The sequence below is a fragment of the Neolamprologus multifasciatus genome, chromosome 5 (genome assembly GCF_963576455.1).
Source record: "Neolamprologus multifasciatus chromosome 5, fNeoMul1.2, whole genome shotgun sequence".
Lineage (NCBI taxonomy): Eukaryota > Metazoa > Chordata > Actinopteri > Cichliformes > Cichlidae > Neolamprologus > Neolamprologus multifasciatus.
The window spans coordinates 25,190,990-25,211,744 of record NC_140443.1 but is presented as its reverse complement, the minus strand read 5'-3'; the positions used below and the strand labels follow the sequence as shown (position 1 = coordinate 25,211,744).

General features: G+C 42.2%; 2 protein-coding genes across 4 annotated transcripts in view; one reads left to right on the top strand and one right to left on the bottom strand.

Moving 5' to 3' along the window:
* LOC146518833 (histone deacetylase 7-like) overlaps positions 1 to 12,182 on the top strand; it is a 41,754-nt gene extending 29,572 nt beyond the window's left edge. For all 3 annotated transcript variants that reach the window (XM_085160352.1, XM_085160353.1, XM_085160354.1), the window contains 10 exons: positions 76 to 183; positions 390 to 445; positions 1,587 to 1,674; positions 2,533 to 2,652; positions 5,071 to 5,168; positions 8,057 to 8,175; positions 9,146 to 9,279; positions 9,373 to 9,457; positions 10,896 to 11,043; positions 11,141 to 12,182. In XM_085160352.1, coding sequence (XP_085016478.1) covers positions 76 to 183; positions 390 to 445; positions 1,587 to 1,674; positions 2,533 to 2,652; positions 5,071 to 5,168; positions 8,057 to 8,175; positions 9,146 to 9,279; positions 9,373 to 9,457; positions 10,896 to 11,043; positions 11,141 to 11,159 — 975 coding nt within the window. In that variant the 3' untranslated portion in view covers positions 11,160 to 12,182. The remainder of the gene's footprint in view (positions 1 to 75; positions 184 to 389; positions 446 to 1,586; positions 1,675 to 2,532; positions 2,653 to 5,070; positions 5,169 to 8,056; positions 8,176 to 9,145; positions 9,280 to 9,372; positions 9,458 to 10,895; positions 11,044 to 11,140) is intronic.
* A 111-nt stretch (positions 12,183 to 12,293) lies between these two features.
* LOC146518832 (twist-related protein 2-like) lies at positions 12,294 to 19,845 on the bottom strand. The gene is made up of 2 exons (XM_085160368.1): positions 18,907 to 19,845; positions 12,294 to 14,436 (listed from the first exon to the last, which is right to left on the bottom strand). The coding sequence occupies exon 1, from the start codon at positions 19,785 to 19,787 to the stop codon at positions 19,215 to 19,217; it is 573 nt and encodes a 190-aa protein (XP_085016494.1). The 5' UTR covers positions 19,788 to 19,845; the 3' UTR covers positions 12,294 to 14,436; positions 18,907 to 19,214.
* Positions 19,846 to 20,755: the final 910 nt, after the last annotated feature.

Here is a 20,755-nt window from a genome sequence, read left to right as displayed (position 1 = left end):
AAATCTAACAACAGATTAAGATCTGTAGCTGACTTTTAAACTGACTGCAAGCATCTCCCCTCGTTTTTCTGTCAGGTGGATATTGATACAGTCTGGAACGAACATCACACATCAGCAGCCTCCCGGATTGCTGCAGGATGTGTCACAGACCTGGCACTGAAGGTGGCACAAAGAGAGCTGAAGGTGTGTCTTTATAACCAAATACCTCAATGCCATGGGCTTTGTCAAGAATTTCAAAACTGCAGTCTATCGCCATAATGTGCTGCAAACCTTGGCAAAACACCCACTATTGGTTATAACGACATAAAGACGTGAACCTTTTTCGCGTGTGGAGATCTGGCGTTATAAAAGCAGCAAAGTGTTGAAGGTTTTTCTGCCCTTTTTTACAGAATGGCTTTGCAGTTGTGAGGCCCCCTGGACACCATGCAACCCATTCCTCCCCTCTGTAAGTACAGCAGTGTACACGCACACACCACACACACACACACACACACACGGACACATACCAGGAGCCAGCAGGCCTGCAAAGTGTTTCAAAGGATTTATTGCAAACCAGCTATACTTCTGAGCAAGAGAGAGAGAGAGAGTGCCCGGCTCTCTCTACCTTAATGTATGTGTGTCTGAGTCTGTGCTGTGTGTTACCTGCTCGACGCCCGAGGCAAACTTCCTCCTCCACTCAGTTTCTTTTAAGCTTTCAAGGCACAAAGCAAAGCACCTCAGAAGAGCAGTGTACATGTGCGTGCACAGTAAATGTGGGTCTTTGTGTGGATGTGCATACTTGCGTGCATGAATTTGTGTAAGTCTTTGATTAGAGGCATTAGCCAAGTAACCACATTCAGCTGGGACTCTATGTGTCTGTATCTGTGTGTGTGTGTGTGTGTGTGTGTGTGTGTGTGCTCAGCATTGCTTGTCACTGGTTATTTATGGGATGATAATGACTTTTCTTGATGAGCAAAGTTTAGACAGCTTATAATATATACCGTTCACGGAGACTGTCACACTTTACGACCCATGCTGACACTGCCACTTCCAACATTCCTCCATTGTTTTTCCTACATCAACACTTTTTTTTTTTTGCATACCTTTATAGCGGATAGTGAGTGTTTAGGGATCGGCTGCACCAAGTTGTGAGTTCATTTCTCTAAAATTATCTCACACGTCCTGCCCGCTGCTCTCGCTGCGCTATCGTTTGAAATGAGGAGTGGGGGTTTTTTGGGGTTTTTTTGATAACCTTGGTTGTCTATTTGTCAGAGAATTTGTGGGTTCTGCATTTCTCAAGAGTGTGAGATTTTCTACTCAGCATAACGTTTTTTGTTTGTCAGCAGACGAAACAACTCGAACTGAAACGTCCTCATTTCTCAAATATTTGCTATAAACATTAATGTGGCAGGATCATCCCTCTGTGACTTTCACGCTGGAGTCAGCGCTGTGACTGTCGCAGCCTGGACTAAATAGCCACCATATGATAACTGGAGCCTTTCCTTAGAGGTTCCTAAGGTCCATATGGTGGTTCTGTGATATTAATTTAGTGAAGATGTCGTGATAAAGACATGTGGCTGCCACTCTTCCTGTCTGTTTGTCCACAGGGGCTTCTGTTTCTTCAACTCTGTGGCCATCGCTGCCAAGCAGCTCCAGCAGAAACTCAGCGTCAGCAAGATCCTCATTGTGGACTGGGTGAGGACCCACCGCACGACCAGCATCACTGGTCTCCACATGGACAGGAATAAACACACAAAAACACAGATGCAAAGGCACACAAATGTGTTGTAGGTACAAACAAGGTCCCAGATGCAGTAGCACTGCTATTTATCACTTAATTGAATTAGACACTGTTATCTCTGGTAGCCATGTGTGAGCTGAACGCTCTCACACCAGGGTTGAGGTCTTCACTCAAAAAATGTAAAATATTAGACTTTGTGTTAAAGACCAATCTTTTGCATAACATGACAGTTATATATCTTGTCATATAACTGCCAGTTATTTGACAATATAGCTATACCATAACAAAGTATGTCCACAAATCCCTTTATTAATAAGAGATATAGGAGGATGTGGACCTGATCTCCGCACATCTCCATCTCCAAGTTATACACTACTTCTGTCCGGTACTCCATAAAAAGACATAAAAGTCTACATTTAATTATTTTTTTATTCCACCCATTATACAGTTCACATCTGCAGATATTGATCCTCTATCACATGGTCACCTCTGTTCAGCATGTGTGTATAAGATCTTGCATGCTCTCTGTCATTGTTAGTTACTGCATCAGCACTGACTAATACCTAATTTATTAAATACGATTAAAATGCGTCTCCTGTTGACAGGGAAAAGCATGAATGCTTTACAGATTTTTCTTCCTGCGTTAGGGGTCATATGTTTAACACATGCTTTTGACTTAAAAAAGATACACTGCTCAATATAAAACATACAAGGATTTAAATTGTTTTGAATTTGCCAAGGTTAAAATTCTGTGTGAAATAACAGCGCGAGTCCTTGGCAGCTTTATAACTAATCATATAATCACTCTCCAGGATGTACACCATGGCAACGGCACCCAGGAAGCCTTCTACAACGACCCAAGTGTGCTGTACATCTCTCTACATCGCTATGACGATGGCAACTTTTTTCCTGGTAGTGGACACCCCAGCGAGGTAGGTACAAAACACTCCTCCACAGCCATGCTGTGCTTTTCTGCTTTTGCTTATAATCCCGGTATCAGCTTTCTGATTGACGACAGTGAACACATTAGCCTAACAAGACCACAGGTTCTTCTTTTTGATTGTGGACATTCATGTGGCTATTTCTCATTACTAACTTGGCTGCCTGAGATAGTTTATAACAATATAATCAAAGACATTGTGAAGACAGATATGCTGGCACAGAAATGTTTGGTAATTATGTGATTCCTTTAGGATATTAGAGATCTCAAACGCTTATGTTTAACATTTACTTGCTAAAACAGGAAGAATTATTGGCCATTCAGTCAAGGAATTATCTGCATAATATAAACTTCCAACTGCAAAATCAGTTTGGTTGTGACTTTTCACGATTGCAGTCTGCACTATAGATCTGTTCTCCAGCAGTGTATGGATGTGAGAGTCAAATATATGAGCAGTCAGAGTCGATTACATCACAATTACATTACATTACATTACTAATACTACTGGATTCATGACGCTATAATTTGAGCAACGAAGGTTACGGTTCACTTTTGTTAACTGTCAGTCCGGCATCGTCATGACAACCTATTATGGATACCCCAGATGTCTTTTGAATTCACCATGTGCTCATCTCATTGTGTTTGTGAGTGGTTTAGTTCCAATTTTGAATGTATTTAAGAAACTTCAGGTTTTTGGATGTTGAAGCTTCCCAGCAGGATGTGCACGGTTTTGCATGCCTATGTTTGCATACAGGATATTGAGATGCCTATGAATTCTGCCTGTGGTCTTACCAGAAACCAAGTGTGATGACAGCCCTCAGGCAGATGTACTGACCCGAACCCATGCTGGCATTCATCGCCCGCTCAGTCACTCGCATTCCCTCATATATTCTCCCATCTCCCCCAACAACAATGCGGATAAAATAGTCAGTGTTTTCTCATAAAATCCCACGAGGAGGGGACGCGGCATAAAATGCTTTTTTGGCTTGGATGTGGCTTTGCCTTAAGTGGCCTCTCAACCTCTGGTGAACAGTGCGGTAAACCTCTGGAGTCTCGCTGTCCCCCGTGTAGGTATATAACGCACCATGGGGTAGGGGGTGTGATGTCATAGGCATAACAGAGAGTGCCGAGTACCTCACAGAAACCAGCACAGACCTAATCCAGTCCAGCAATTCTTGAAACATGAAAGAGAGAAAGAGGACAGAGGGGAGTGCAAGAAACTTGGAGCTATAGAAGAAGTTGCGTGTGTGTGTGTGTGTGTGTGTGTGTGTGTGTCCACGAGCACATGCGCGCGTGCATGCGGGTACATTACCAGTTGGCAGAGGACAGGAGGCCTCATGTGTTTTTCGTTTGCCCTGTGAACATCCCGTCCACTGAGAGAAGAATGGAGACAGACGCTCTGCGATGCTCATCAGCATTCTTTTCTCTTTCAAGCATCCTCTCACACCCATGCACACACACACACGTACGCACACACAAAGAAAATTACCACACATGTTTGCCAAGTGCGTGTCAATCAACCGCCTCAATCTCTCTTCAAACTGACACATTGACTGATGGTGAAAGGCCTAGAGAGCAGCTAAATGGCTGCTAGCAGGACTACAAAGAGAGAGGCAGGAATCCTTAAACCTTCTTTCCAAAGACCCGGGACTCAGTTCACTTTCTGCCCCAAAATATTTGAGGTCAAACTGACAGGAGATCCACTCGACTTTGTGTACTCTGCTTGGCAATTTCAAGTACACGCCAAGTCCAATACAGCTTTCAAAAAAATCACTAAAATATTTACAACATGTAAAATGAGCAGTATAGCGCAGTATGTCATGTCTTTTCATTTGACATGTCATACACATGAAACTCTCTAAACATCCATATAAAAAAGCACATTATACAGTCATTTCAATTACATAGCTTTTCAGTACATAAAACAGTATGCAACATACGGTATGTGGCTCTTATTCGTAGTTGTTTTTTTTGTTTTTTTTATATAACATGCAACAGTTGCCAAATGAAAAGTACTTCCCAGTATAGCTGTAAGCCTAAATCTTGGGAACCGTAAACGGGTGTAACTCTGTTGTGGCTCCGGGTGATTTATAAGGCCATTTGACAAATTATATCAAAATCAAAATGGAGGGACAGGGGTGTTGAATTAACAGCCATCCGTCTTTCATTTAGGAATCATAATCACTCCCTCGTGCTGCCTTAAAGAGATGCAGCCACTTCGCCTCGGTTGCTGCAATGCAAAAGTTTTGCAACAGCGGTGCTGATTTTGTGAACATTTGACACAAATCTGTCAACGTCACACAGTTTCTCAACTTTCACTGGGACTGGGACTTTCTCGACATTGACGGAAACTCTTTCTCTCTGACACACGCACCCCCCTCTCCCCCCCTCTGTGTTTGTCTTCATCCAGGTGGGTGCAGGTCCAGGTGAGGGCTTCAATGTCAATGTAGGATGGACCGGAGGACTGAACCCTCCAATGGGCGATGCTGAATACCTGGCTGCGTTCAGGTAAAGAAGTTCTTATAATACTGTAGTAATGAAGCATTTAAACGTCTATACTGGTGTTTGAGATACTTGCCAAAATTAAAATGAAGGTAGCATAGACCTCAAAACTTGAGATAGGTGTTCACCCCCCCAGAACATTATATTTACGTTTGACTTCTCTTACGGTTAGTGTCACACATTGTGTTGCCAGCAGTGTTTCTCGCTTGTTGCGCTCTCATTCTGGCTTGAAGCTCAGCAAGCAGCACGTAATTGCTTGCCGACTATTCAGTTTTGAATCCAAGGTACACTTATCTCCTCCTTCATCATGTCAGTGCGCCTATCAACCTTCAGCAGTCAACACAACAGCTGTGCATGCAGCTCAGCTCGCTTATGAAAGCACTTTAGTCATTTAGCATCCTCCACACACATCTCTAATACGCAAGCTGATCACTCGCAGGTAAAGCATATTCTGTTCAAATCACAGTACCACGAATACACATGTTGACTATGAGCCAGCTGCTACCCAGTGTCAGTACACTTTGTATGTGAAGGGCTAAACAATAATGATGTTTTTATATAACATGTGTAATTACACATTATGGATATCATTTCTGAACTAATTCCAGACGCCTACGTAGGCGTGTTACCCAGACACACCTTTGGTCTTGCAGCACTTTTCGTTTCATTCAAGCTATTTTTCCTGAATGAATATGCTTTGATTCTGCACCACACTCTCAAACACACGTAATGAACTCAGAATGTTTCTGTCAGCAACACTGGCTCGCCACCAGATGATTAAGCTCTCTACATGGTGCTGCATGCACCAGACACAGTGGGTGGGCCCCTCGTCAACGGAAAGATGCTAATGAGCTAACCCATTCTGGTAAATCCATACAGCCAATAGGCATCCTCAGAAACACTAAGTCCAGTGTTTACTGGAGCCCTGGATACTAATTAAGAAACAACTGGTCCTTTCCTGAGCAGCCGTCTGGTTTTGGTATTTTTTATCCAGTTTGGGGAAATGGCAAGCTTTTTCATGTGTAAAACTTCCTTAGTAAACCGCAGTACAGTACTGTACTGTATTGTGTGTTACACATAAAAGCTAATATCAAATCATAGCTCTGTAGCGCAGGAGTGTCGTGGTGGTCCGTGGCAGTTGGAGGCACATACCGTGTAGCCGTGTCCGGGGCAACCTTTATCATATGTCACCACAGAGAGACCAGAATTCCTCAGTTATAATTGGTTGGGTTTGGGGTTAGAAACAAAGAACAACTTATATTACGTTTGAATAATTTTTCTGTGAACTTTGCCACCATTCTGTGAATTAACCAGTGCGAATAAATGCGTAGCATGCTTTACAGACAAAATTTAATGCATCATGAATTTGTGTTTATGCAATTAAGTCTACCTAACCTCGTGCCAGCTCTGTAATTCAATTTGATTTAGATGACAGGGTGTTCCAGACTCTCTGTGTTTCTCCTCGGGATGGAACAGAAAACTAGCCAGAGTGCGGTTACTGATGATGTGTGTCTCTGTTTTTGGGTGTGTATTGAAGGAATATTGTGGTCGGGAGTGGTGGTGGGACTCTAGTACAATCAAGAGAGAGCTCAGCTGCTTTGAGATTAAGCGTCGTGATGCATTTCGTATTTGTGTGGAGGATTACTAAAACGGTCAGAATTTAAGCTCGGCCGAATCACCAGTAGCACACCACGAATCAAACTTGCAGTTTCAAAGGAAGAGCATGCATATGCAGGTATCGCAATGTGTACATAGTGTGTATGTGCATGTAAATACATTTCCTGTGTATTTCCAAGTGGCTACTGACCAATGATGAACTGTGGAGGAGAGGAGAATAGAGCAGAAGAGAGGAGAAGAAGTGGGGGGTACATTGTTAGGGAATCCAAAGGCGGCGTAATTAGGCCCAATGGATCCCAGATGGCTGGCTGTCAGTGACGTGAGAAGAGGGACGAGCTCCTAATAGGAACCAGACGCACACAAACGTCTTTGAACTGCCGCTGAGAGGGGGTGGAGTGGGGGGGGGGGGGGGGGGGAGTGAGAAAGAATCAAACGCGGCATGGGCCGTGTGCTCTTGCTAAAAAACTGGCAGCTAGAGACAAGAGGAAGTAAGAAGGAGAGCAAAGAAGCAAGAAAACTGGGCTCCCATGAGTGGATTTTACAGTCTGTGGACACCTCAGCCTATATATGTCAAGGGTCTCCCTTTACCTGTTTGTAACATGCCGAGAGAAACTTTTAATTGTGTCCCACTTGTAGACCCACTTTTTTTTAGTTTTTCTAAATGCACATATCTATCTATCTATATAGATATATATAGATATATATCTATATAGATAGATAGATAGCCAAGCAAGGTATGCAGAGCACTCGTTCTTCTTTTTTAACGGCTTCACATTTAAACAGTTGCACACATTCACACCTGGGAGGTGCCCCACCTTCCACGGTTGGCTGCTTACCAAGAGTGGATCAAGAACAGAGATGAAGCACTTGGAGCACTGCCTTTGATAATTTCTCTTTTCATGATTTTCAAATAGGGGAGCTATTTGCAATCACTTACAATTAAGTAAGTGTTTGCAGTTAACAGTCCAGATAAAAGTTGTGCAGTATATGAATGCTCTTTGTGAAATCAGTCACTTCAACTCTTTTTTTTGTTCAAACTCTCTTCATTACAATAATTAATCTGTTACAGCCTGCTCTGATGTTAATTTGATCACACATTATGTTCTACTCACCCCACCCCTCAGTTCTCATTTTCTCTCAAATCATGAACACCTGTTGAAAAAAAAATTACTTCTTAAATGTGCTGTCTAATTTCTGCCTGGCCACACTGCTTGATGAATAGAAGATAACACGCAGTGTTTGCTTTACGCCACTGCGTTTCCTTTTGTGGTCCTCAGAGCTGTGGTGATGCCCATCGCTCACGAGTTTTCCCCTGATGTCGTCCTCGTGTCAGCTGGCTTTGATGCTGTCGAAGGACATCCATCATCGCTCGGAGGATACAAGGTTACAGCCAAGTGTAAGGTTCACCCAGCCTCTCATTCAGCACACTTCCTGATCAACGTGCTCTTATGAGCCATATTTTTCTATGAGTTATAATAAATATTTGCATGTCCTGCATTTGTTATATTTCTTATTATTACAGTTACAAAGGTTGGCTATCCTTCACAGACTGCTGTCAAACAGATAAACACTCTTATGCTGTGCAGACTTAGTGCTGATGTCAGATATTATCACTGATGTGTAACGCAGTTTTCAGAGTGCAGCTTTGTAGAGAAGTGAAAGTTTGTTTGTAGAACCTGTTTCTTTATATGAGCCAGTCTTTATGTTTAACTAAAACTTATCACCATAATAGACTGTATATAAAAATGCACATAGACACTGTGATGTCATTCTTTGGTTTGTTAAGCCCCATTTTGAAAATTTCAGTATTATGGCCAATTCTTTTTTGAGTAGTTTCTCGAGCCAGATCATCTGCTCTGTTAGCAAGCTAAACCTGTAAATAGCCGCTATCCGGTGCTAATATGTGAATCAGTTACTAGAAACCAACTATAACTTGAACCCAGACTTCTTGGGATCTTCTTCAGTTGTTAGCGCAGTTGTTAAAACAGTTAAAATGCTCCACATGTAACCACTGTCTACATGTGCAGTCCAGTTAGTGGAGGTGAAGCAGGCAGCTGTTACAGTAGCTGCATCAGTGTACCTGCCACATCTCCAATTATATTAATTTTACACTTCACTATTAGTGGTGCAGTTTTGCAGTTTTTAGTGCTTCAGCATAGGCTTCATTTTTTAGGCTTCAGTCCCCTGCATAATAATAAATGATGTCACCAGTCAACATGATGTTGTGAAATTATTCTCAGTAATTTGTCAGAGTCTGGTGTGCAAAGTGTGGCTAACTTTCCACAGCACTGATATAATCCCATACAATCAATTTCTGGCTTAACCTTTGTGTATTCAATTTTGTGCATGCTTTTGTTCTCCACCAGGTTTTGGCTTCCTGACCCGTCAACTGATGTCACTGGCCGGCGGTAAGGTGGTCATGGCTCTGGAGGGTGGGCATGACCTCAAAGCTATCTGCGATGCTTCCGAAGCCTGTGTGAGCGCCTTGCTGGGCATGGAGGTTGGATGTGTTTTTGCGCATACAGAGCATGTGCCTTTTCACAGATACCTACAGCATGTTTCCCTCTCTAACCTCTGACCACATGTGCCACAGGTGGAGCCTCTGTCCCAGTCGGTGTTGGACCAGAAGCCCTGTGAAAATGCAGTGCTTTCTCTGCAGAAAGTCATCCAGATTCATGGTGAGAATACAACATGCAGCATCAAAAATCATCACCAACATGACACTGAGCAGTCTTGTGAAACTTGTGGAGAATATTGATCTAAAAAAATAGATCTTCGTTTCATTAGTTTCATAGAAAGATTTTGTTGCTGTTTTTTTTAACTTCATTCTAAACTGTTTGCCTCAGTTGTCTTTAGTATCTTACTCTCTAAGGTTGGCCATAAGCTATTTGAGTCATAAACACCTTTAAACTGTCAAAAGAAATAGTAAATCAAAAACAAATGTCCATCATTATCTTGTGGAAGTGGAAGAGATGGCTAGCATTCACTGGATGTGCTCGCTTCCAGAATTGTTTCTCAAGAAAGTTGCTGTAATGGGAAAGTTAGTAATGGTCCTTGGGCTGAAATATGTGCTTTTATTTGAAAATGAGATCAAAGAAAGGGCTTGCTTGCAAAATTAATAATTATACCACTATGTTCACTTCCTTATACATGAAAGGATTTCAAGTCAAGTCAGATTGTTTTAATATTGGCCCAAAAATCACACCGCGCGGCTACAGCATCCTCTTTCCGTGGATCTTCCATTCATAATAAAAAGAAACACTTCAAGATGAGCAACAGAGGAGGAAGAGTGAAATTACATCAACGTTACTAATTCTAATGACTGTAGATCAATTTTTAGCATTTTTATTTGAAAGGAATTTCATCGAAATATTTTTCGGCTCGATTAAAAACATTTTCGTCAAGCTAAAATAAAACATGTCTATTTTTTTCCATCACTAAGTCTTCTCACATCGCCCCTACTGTCCAACCACCTCTCCTCCTTTACATCCCTGTCTCCCCATCTCTCCCTCCAGCTGTCCCACACACAGACAGACAGACACACACACATACGCACACACACAGCCGCCCTGGCTCCAATTATCTTCAAACACTTCTCTGGCACACGACCTTCGCAACATCCCCTTCTGATTGCACACAAATGTTATCCCAACCAAATTAGATTAATTAAAAATATTTGAATAGCCACAAGAATGTTAAGCCCATAATTTAGGCCCGGGGTGAAATATATGTGAGTTGCATTCGCAGCCAGAACACACACGCTCAGAGATGAGCACATTTGCAAACTCTGATTTTTTTTTTCTTTCGCTGTGTGACACGGGACTCGAGGCCCTGAGAGAACAGATTGAATTTGAGTTTACATTCGTGAAATTATCAACATGGATATTTAGACCATGGGCTGTTTATGTCACAGTCATTGCTTATATTCAGATCAAACAGCTACAACTAGCGGATCAAACACCGTGCAGTGCTCTTTAATAATGGAGACGCCTTCCCTCAAGGAACAATTCAGGATGAAAACAGCTCTGAAATACCAATGAATGCGGCCATTAATCTTTTCTCTCTCCTGTTTTCCTCCCTCCTCTCCATCTTTTTTCCATTCTTCGCTTCCCGCAGGTGAGTACTGGCAGAGTTTGAAGGATTCGGCCTCCACAGTGGATATGTCCTACTTGCAGGCGCAGAGACGAAGACTGAGACGAGACTCAGACAGCGAGGCTGTCAGCGCCATCGCCTCTCTGTCAATGGGGTCTCTCGCATCTGACAGGTAGGGCCAGCTCTGTGTTTCATATCTTCTGCTTCAGCACTGCCATAATGTTGTACTTTATGCACGTTAAACCCTTATCTTTCTCTTTGTCATCAAGGAAACCATCTGAGAAATGATGGAGAAAAGGTGATTCTCCCTGAAGAAAGACTCGAGCCTCTACACACTCCACACACACGCACACAAACACGCAAAGCAGCGCTTTGGATTGTCACTGGAAGCAGATGTCACCTCACAAAAACTCCACCTGTATTACTACTGGCTGAATTCTGACCCATCTGATCCAAACACACACACACACACACACACACACACCGACGACCAGCAATCATCTGGGCTGCGTTCTTACTCTCATCCCTCGCTGCAATGAGAGCTGAAGCTAAAGGAGACACCCAGGTGCAGATTAATGAAGGGTTTTGCAACAACGTGATGTAGCATGTACATCTTGAGAGAAAAACACATCTCAGCACATTTGCAGACTGAATTAAAATGACTCCTGCACCCAGCCCCAAGACTGTTAGAAGGAAGGGTCAAAGGTCGCCTCAGCTTATCGAAGCCACTCAGTTTGAGAGGAAGGAGTCGTCCCCAAAAGTACGTGCGAGTGATGAAGTGCAGACGTATCCCTCGGCCGCGATGTCATTCGTCTGCGTGCGACTGCGATCGAGCGGGTTTTTCTGATCATCCTGCACTGCACGTTTGTTCTCATCATCAGTTCATCTGACCAGAGGAACACTTTTTTGGGGGGGGATGACATTGTTTTTTAAGAATCATGAGTGAAGCTACAATGAGGTCTGACATACATATTTTTTTTTAGCGTTTTCATCATTTCTTTCTTGGCGTAACCAGGGCGAGCGCGTGTAGCAAGACCTCGGATTGCTGCAGTTATTTGTATCGCTCCTCTGAAGTGCATCTTAAATATGTAGATATGCTGTAGTTAGTGTTGGTAGCATTAGTCACAATGAAGAGCTGATACCTCCAGTCGCTGTGGTATTGATATTCGGGGGAAGGGGGGATAATAAGCCTGTCAGATAAGACAGAATCACCCATGATGCCTCAATGCAGTGTGACCACTCAGTAATGATTGTACAAGTGACAATGCACATCAGTTTTTAACATTTTGGATGAGATTCGCATCCAAACACTCACTCACACAAAGTGCACTTATCTTGCCCTCGGAAACGAGGGTTAGAGCGACTCGGGTTTCAAAATCTGAACTTTGATGTTTCTACCTGTGGATGAGCATTCCTGCTGTATTTGTTACATGTTTTTTTTCTGTTATTATTATTATTATTTTTTAAAATCTGATCTCTCTTCTGTTCATCACCTACATAGCGCCAGTCTATTTACTGTCATCCTCGGAGATGTTACGCTCCCCGGACCAAACAATGGCGTGTTAGTGGTTTAGTTAGGGTGAAGCAATACTGAGATAGTTAAATATCCACACAGTGCAATTGGACACAGGTTAAGTACAACCAAAGCTTATGAGAACAATGTGTTGTCCCTGGACTGGCATGGCCTGAAGAACTTCAAAGACTTTGAAGACTTTGCGAATGTTTCTTTTCTCAATCCAAACAGTCGAAAAGCACCAAAAAAAAAGGAAAAAAAAACGCAGGACATTTATATACGCAAATCAATTCGACATGACTCCTATTTATATATTCAGATTCTGTGTCTTTGAAGTGCTCTTTGCATGTCTAACATGATTGTGATGGTGCTAATACAGTATGTCTGATTGTTTGTTTTTTATTTTTAGTTTGTTTGTATTTTACGTTGCACTCTGTATGTAACTCACGGCCTTTCCGACATTTGTTGATGTGACGAAAATGTGAAAAACGAAAGATATCCTGACTGAGGAGTGTAGCTTTCAGTCGTTTGTTTGTTTTTTTAAGAACGTTCACGACAGCGACCTGACATATCACGTGTCTTAATCAGTGTAAATGATCTACTTTTTTATTTGAGCCCAAATAATGAACCCTGTGCATACTCGGAGACCAAATTATCAGTCGAAGGATCGTTCTGACCAACCTGTGTAAAGGTAGCCTTAACAAACTGGAATTTTTACTTTAGGTCAAGTCCAGTTTTCTTTATAACTGACTGTCTTGATTTTTTTTTTCTGTACAGTGTACATAGCGACATTGGTTTTGTTGTCTTACTTTTGCCTTTTTCTACTATTTTCACCCAAAAAAACCTAATAAAGGTCAATTATGTACATTTTAAGAAAGATCAGTTGTTTCTTTTTCCTATTTTACTTTTTTTTTCTCTTTTTTTGGTCCTTTTCTTTTCCCAGCATTCTCCATTCTCCTTCAATAATACAATATTGTACTTATGTACAGCCATGAGGAAAAAATTTTATTTCCACAGGATATCACACAAGAGAGATAATCATAAGCAAATTCAAAGCAGTACAAAAGCAACACTTTTAAACCGCATGGTTACAAATGAATCTGCTGTGGCTCAAATCACTTTGTCGCCACTTTGGCACATTTTATACGAAAATTCCCGCTGTTTTATTTTTGCGTTTTTTTCAATGAAAATAAGCTTGCAAAGATATTTTAAAGCTGCTGGAATTAAAACAAACAAAGAAAAAACTACTTAAATGAGATTTTCTTGCAATACAAAATGCAGCTTTCTACTAGAAAAGAGTAAAATGAAAAACAGAGGGGGCTGAACTGGGATCAGTGGTGGTATCAAGACTTTTTCCTTTTTTTTCCATTAAAGGCGAGAGCAAAGGATAAGCAGAGTTTAAAGTAATACAGTGTGCGTATACCGATTCACATACACTCTAAAACCCACAAAATACACAGAAAGCGATCCAGTTATTACAAAGTCGAAGATCTGCGCCAAATTCCTCGTGCTCTTCCTCTTCCCTCAAGACGGGGTCTTCAGAGCCAGAGCGATTAGCTTATTAGCATTTTAGCTGTAAACATTCATTGGCTGTGACCGCCCTCTAACCATCACTGTGCCATTATCATTAGTCATCTTAATGTCTGTCTGGCAGTGAGTCATCCACTGTGAAGAGTTGGGTGGATCTCGCCGTGGTGGTTATCGCCGTGTAACCGAAGGCACTCGAACCAGCAGCCATTTTGTTTCATTGTCACCGCAGGCCAGCTGTTCGTTGATCTTTGTTTATTTTTTATTTTTTTTAAAAAGTTCATTTCAGTTTCATCGTTCAAAGTGTTCAGCTCTTCGTCGGACCGTCGAGGGACCTTCACCAGAGTTTCGGGAACACTCGGTGAAGGCCGGGCGACCGCACGGAGGCCAGACTTGTCCAGAGAAAGAGAAAGTTTTCTTTTCCTTTTTGTTTTTGTTTTGTTTTTTTGTTTTTTAAAGTGGAGATATTTGTCAAGGCAGGAACCAATTTCTTCAAGTGTAGTGAAGTTTCCATTTGTCAGTTTTCTGCGGGGAGAAGAAACATAAAAGGCAAGTTAGCATTATGGGTATTTTATAGCATTTCACACAACTTAAAGACCGGGTGAATGTGTTGAGGATACAACATGTGAGCGCAGACAAGCAAAAACTTCTGTTTAGTGCAAAACGGAAAAATCCCCACAGCTCTTCAGCTTCTCCTTTTAACAGGCAAACATTTCATCTGGATCATTTTCAGCTTTCCCTAATTATAGCGTGCCCTTCCGCGATACCACGAGAAGTCTTGCGAGCGGAAGCCGGATGTATGTGTGTGTCAGGGCTAGGGTCACATGACTTTGATCGTACCCCGAAAGCATGCCGTGTGCATATTCCCATCCAAAAGGTGCTTTGTTTTTCAAGTCACAGAGCGTGGGGCCACCTCTTTTGTGCTGGAAAGCCATTAAATACCCTGCCTCACATTTTCATGCCCGGTCAGTATTTAAATGCACACTTTTCTTGTATTTGATTAATTTGACTAATTACGTCTCTGGAAAATAGTTTTTATTGGTACACCTGCACTGGATTCAAGCCAAGTTTATTTGTTAAAGAAAGCACATGTAAAGGTTTTCGTGTGGGGGTCGGTCCTTATTAATGTTTTTAAACGATTGACCGATTTCTGTTTCGTTATATTGTGTAAGCGTGCCGATTCTGATACACTCTGGGCTTGTGTTATGTGGTTCTTTGCTGCCTACGTGTCAAACCAGAAGACCTTCCTCTATCCCTGCAGCTGTCTGACCAGCACGCTCAAGCACATATGCGTGGAGCAGTCAAATGTACACACACGCACACACACACAATCCTCCCACCTGCACTCAGCTCTTAGTTTGGATCTCTAAAAATAAAGATGACTCTCAGAAGCCACGACTTCTGGATGAGGCTTTTAAAAACGCAGATGAGCCGCAGAGGACTTTACATCTGGTCCCAGATCAGCCAGCAGCGAAAGCCAGATATTTAATATGTGCAGAAGAGCGTCCAACAGCTGGTCAGTCCAAATTGTAAAACACCACACACACATATGTGCACAGATGCAGCAGAGCCAGGGGTTCCGGCACAGGAAAGCAGTGACAGGCATTGTGATTATAGTATAAACAGAGGGGAGAGTCTTGTTTGTTCCAACTCAGACTGAACAATCGCTTCATTCTGAACATCTCACGCTGAGCCAGACACCCACACATCTTCAAAATCGTGCTCATGAAAATGCACAAAAATGTCTGCGCCGATTCGTGTTCGTGTGTACATGCTGCGGGCTTCCAAAGAAAATATAAAAAGTTCTTTTACACCAAAAGCAGTGCATTTTATAAACCTTTTGGTTTTTTATTTCTTTGCTCTTTTTTTTTGCTTTTGTTGCAATATACTCATCGATTGAACAAATAAATAAATAAACAACTATGTGATTTCTTTGAAAAAAATCTGAGGTAGGAAAAAAAGCAGGAACACTATGCAGTCCTGAATATTTTAAAGCCTTAAATGTACGTGTATGGAATTTTGAATTTCTGAATAATGTATAAATTACACATGTACTATCTGTTTATGTATTGACTGTCCGTCTACTCTCCAACTCTATAAACCATTTTATAAACTCCAACTCTATAAACCATTCGCTGGTCATTCTTAAAGAAGAGGCACTGATGTTGCTCAACATCTTTAAATAAAGGCTGTAACAATTATTCACTGATATCTGATACCACACCATAAACAGCCTTAAACAAGGGAACATTACAAGCACGTCATGTGATGTTAATTGTTTGGGTTATTTTGTCCAACACCAAGTAAAACAAGTACACATGGCCTCATCAACACACACACACAGACTGTTTTAGGACCCGTGCACGCATCCGCGCACACTCCACCTTTGAAGTGTCCTGACCCTTTCTAACCTCAGCTCTTTCCTAAAATTGCATGTTTTGGTCGTGCAGGCGCAGGCCTTGAGTTTGCAGCACTTTCTGTGGCGGCCCCTGCAGAGCTGATGATAACAGGCAGAGCAGTCAAAGTGGTAGGTAATAACTACAACGATGCGTTCAAGGACAGTCATGTCCACGAGCAGGGGCCTTGGCTTTCCGCTGATTGGAGCACTCCCCAACCCCCCGCTCCACTCCACGATGTCTGGTGAGTTAGCTCAGAGTGGAACACCTGCGGTGTGCACATAGCAGCAGCTGCATGTGTGTGTCTGGACAGTGTAATATATACGTATATAAGCACGGGTTGTATGAAGCCCATGTGCAGCAGTACCTGTAGTATCATTTGTGATTGGGGATGAATGCTGCATATGTTTGTAATCATTTAAAGGTCTGATCAGAGAACTGTGTCTGTGCCTGTTTGCAGTGCGTGTGTTCACCTTGACCTGCGATCTAGCTGTTAGAAAAGCATGTTGCACTGAAACCCAGATTAATCTCTGCTCGGCCTTTGCTCCTCACAATGTCTTCACCCGCCTATCTTTTTTTAAAATAAATCCTTTGATGTTGTCAAAGACCTTCATGGCCTTTTTTTTTTTTTTTGAAGAAATATAACTAAGTCTGACCAAACTGAAACCAGAAGATGGGAGAGATAAAAATCACTGAAAAAACATCTGCAAATGTATTCCTGTTTACTTATATGCACATGTTTGCACACAAATACACACACACACACACACTGCTGCACAGCTAATTAAAGCTCACTACAACCACACAGACACAGCAAGCACACACAAACATGTGCTGACATACACAGCCCCGTGCGGCTGACCCTAACCCCGGTAGACACACCTTCCTAATACCTCACAACTGTTTCCAATCTAAAGGTTCCTGCTTGTCTGGGCCCCAGCGAGGCCTGATTGCACGATATAAGATCCTGAGGAGAGAGGGCAAGGCTGCAAGGGAGAGAGAGAGAAAGAGAGAGAGAGTGATGTGCCTCCACTCCCCCCCACCCCCACCCCCCCCACTCTCCCTTTCTCCCCCACCCCCTTGCTGTACCTGTGCAGGAATCTGGTGTCTGTTTAAAATGTTTTTTGGGAGTTTTTTTGTCTTTTTTTAAAAAAAGCCCTGGAGACTGCAGAGGAAAACATTTGTCTTACATTCATCAGAGGAATGTCAAACACTGGAGTGTTGATGATGATGATAATGTGCTTTTAGCTGATTTTTGGTTTATAAAGCGAAGCAACCAGGATGCTCAAAGGACCTCTTTCTTTGAAATTAACGCTCTACCCCTGATTGTGTTTTATTTAAGTCTGTGGACTAAACGTCCTCACCTTATCTGCTGGAAAGTGTTTTTATGGTAATTTTGAAAATGCATGGAGGGTGGTTAATGACAACTACACTGAAAAGAGAAAAAAATTATAAAGAGGTGGGCAGACATTTTTGTTTGTGACTGAATGTGTTAGAAGAAGAAAATAGAAAATAAATTTTTAACCAATTAAACTATTTTTAAATTTAGAATTTTGTTTTTCCTTTTTGTATAACTTTACCTTTACATACGTTTGTACTTTACATTATTTTAAATTTACATTTTGTCTATTATTAAATTAATGTATTTTTTTAAGAGTCCCACTCCAAAGTTTCTGATCCATTTACACAAAACCAACGTGGGATTGAGTTGTATTTGAATTTCTTGTGTGTGACAAATATTTATACACAAAACAACAGATCATAACTGACAGTGTATTACTCTTTTTAAAATATGAATTAAAAATGAAACAAACAAAGAAAAAATACTAACTGGTAAGTTGTTTTGATGATTAGCTAATAAAAATTAAGTTAAGAATTGAGGTTTAAAGAAAACACATGCACACTGAAATCAAAGACTGATATCACAGTTACATGAAAAATAATACTGCAGTTTATTTTGTCAGACATTTTTAAAGCATGCTCTTGAATTCATTTTTCTATGTTTTGATAGTAATTACGATTTAAAACAAGTAAAGTTTTCTTCGCTTTTGGTCCTACTGTATTTTTTCACATGAAGGAAAATACGTTTTCTGTCGTGTTTTGACATACACACATTTTAGCTCTTCACATTTGCAGTGTAACATTTTGATTCACATATTAAAAGCCGTTTATTCAATTCCTGTCTTCCTGATTGCATTTACTATATGAAGCAAAAGTGTTAAATTCTCAGATAATTAAACTCCAAAGGAAGAGTTTTCGTCACCTTTGCATGGCGTGCATCGCATTCTCAAAATTTAGATCATGTCCACATCATTTATTCCTTCTTTGATCAAATTAACAAACCATTTTTAATCATTTTGTTTTCATCGAGTTTGTGCTTTTCGATTGAAGAAAGCACACTTACACTGATTTAAATGTCTAAATGTTGAGCCCCAAACTGCCTGTACACATGTGTGTGTATACATATATGTTCGACACTATTCTCTGCACGAATGTGTGTGTGTGTGTGTGTGTGTGTGTGTGTGTGTGTGTGTGTGTGTGTGTGTGTGTGTGTGTGTGTGTGTGTGTGTGTGTGTGTGTGTGCATATTTCATCCATACCTGAAGGGCTGCAGTGGAGCGAATCATAGCCCTGGGAAAAAACTGTGGGACAGATAAGGGAGAAAGAGGTGGAAAGAGTGGAGGGGAACAGGGTTAGGTTTTGGAGATTTCAGTAACTTAAAGCGTGTTCAACTATGGAGGTGGAGTGAGACGAGAAAGGACTGCAGAGGTTTATGAGAAGGTTAAGATCAGACCATGAGGGGAGAAGGAGGCTTAAAGGTCAGGAAATGAGTGCAGACACGGACAGAGCTGGGGAGGGAGGGAAGATGTGGACACGAGAGGGTGTACAAGAGAAGTTCAGTGGGGTCCTAGTGGCTGGTAGACATGGCCCAGGCCCCCTCCATCCTCCAGACGGAGAAGGCGTAGCTGAGTCTTTCATGGGCCAGGTAGTTGCAGCTGGCCAGCTTGGCGTCCATCTCATCGCTCTGCAGCACTTGGTAGAGGAAGTCGATGTAACGTGAGGCCAGCTTCAGGATCTGGATCTTGCTCAGCTTGTCCGAAGGTAGCGTGGGAATGATCTTGCGCAGAGAGGCAAAAGCGTCGTTCAGGGATTGAGTGCGCTGACGCTCCCGCACGTTGGCGATGACGCGCTGAGAGTGGAGCTCCTCGAAGGGCGCCTCGGGCCTGGGGCCCAAAGTTGTCGGGGCCAATGACACGACCGCTGAGGGGCTTTTCTTCATCCTCTTTGGCCCAGACGGTAGCAGGCTGCTGGAGCTGCCTGTGCTGCTCTCCTCTGCCTGACTGAGGCTGTCCTTTTTGGGATAAGGGGAGCGTTTTCGATTTCCTGGTTGAAGGGTCTTTTTTGATCCTCTCTCCAGCTCTTCCTCGCTGGCCCCGAGTCCTCCTTCAGGGGAGTTGGTGCAGGACACCTCTTCTCTCATTCTCCTGTCCACTAATAACCTTCCAACCACCAACACAAAAACTGGATTTCGTGCGGTTCTTTATCGCTTGAGCTTACAGCTTCAAAAAAGAAAACAAGAAAAACCCTCAGCTTGACAAGCTTGTGTAAGTCACGACTGCTGAAGCTCCATCGGATTGGACACCTTGTCGTCCTGTTTCCTGGTTACCTTGTTAAAATTCTCACTTTCACATTCCCCTCTCAACCTGCCAGACAGAACAACAACAAACCATCTGACAGGCAGGTCCACCTCCGCCTCTTTTATACCCAAACGCCAACCCGGAGCCTGCGGGCAGCTCTTATTGGCTCAAATGTTTTCCAGAGGGTGTGGCCGGGTATGAAACAGGCAGGAAAGCAGGAAGTGTGCATTAGCTGGGCGGGTGATAGAGAAAAGGGGGTAAGTGGTTCGCTTAGCCAATAAGAAGTGCTGTGTCTAATGTTGCAGAGATGTCTGAGGCTTTATGGGTTCCAGATTTGGGCTGGACCGTTAGAGCGCCTGCATCCTCGTGTCTACACAAACCTTGCATCTCTGACAGTCACCACGTGTAAGCTTTAACGTTTTAATACTTTTATGATTATAGTGGCGCTTTAAGCTTAACTCTTTTTTTCCCTTTAAAACTCAAACGAGAGAGAGTTCACCTAAGCATGTGTCGGTCATGTTCTTTGTTATCCTGACAATGAGACGCTCGCTAAAAAAACTAATGGATTAGAGAACCACAGAGAATTTATCGGTATAATAATGTACTTTATGACGTGGAATTTATGTTTATAAATCACGCCCATTGCCATGACAGGCCAAAAGGTACAGTGGTATTTTTCAGAAAGATGTTTTTTGTCAGCCAGCGAGTTAAAATCTGCATACCAGCCTCTGCAAACTTCCTTTTCCCTCCAAATGTGACACATCGATGGAAAAGTTCTAAACAAATAAGCGCAGCTTATTAATATCGCTGC

Excerpts from the sequence above, each read along its gene's own strand:
- LOC146518832 (XM_085160368.1), bottom strand. The coding sequence starts at position 19,787 with ATGAGAGAAGAGGTGTCCTGCACCAACTCCCCTGAAGGAGGACTCGGG.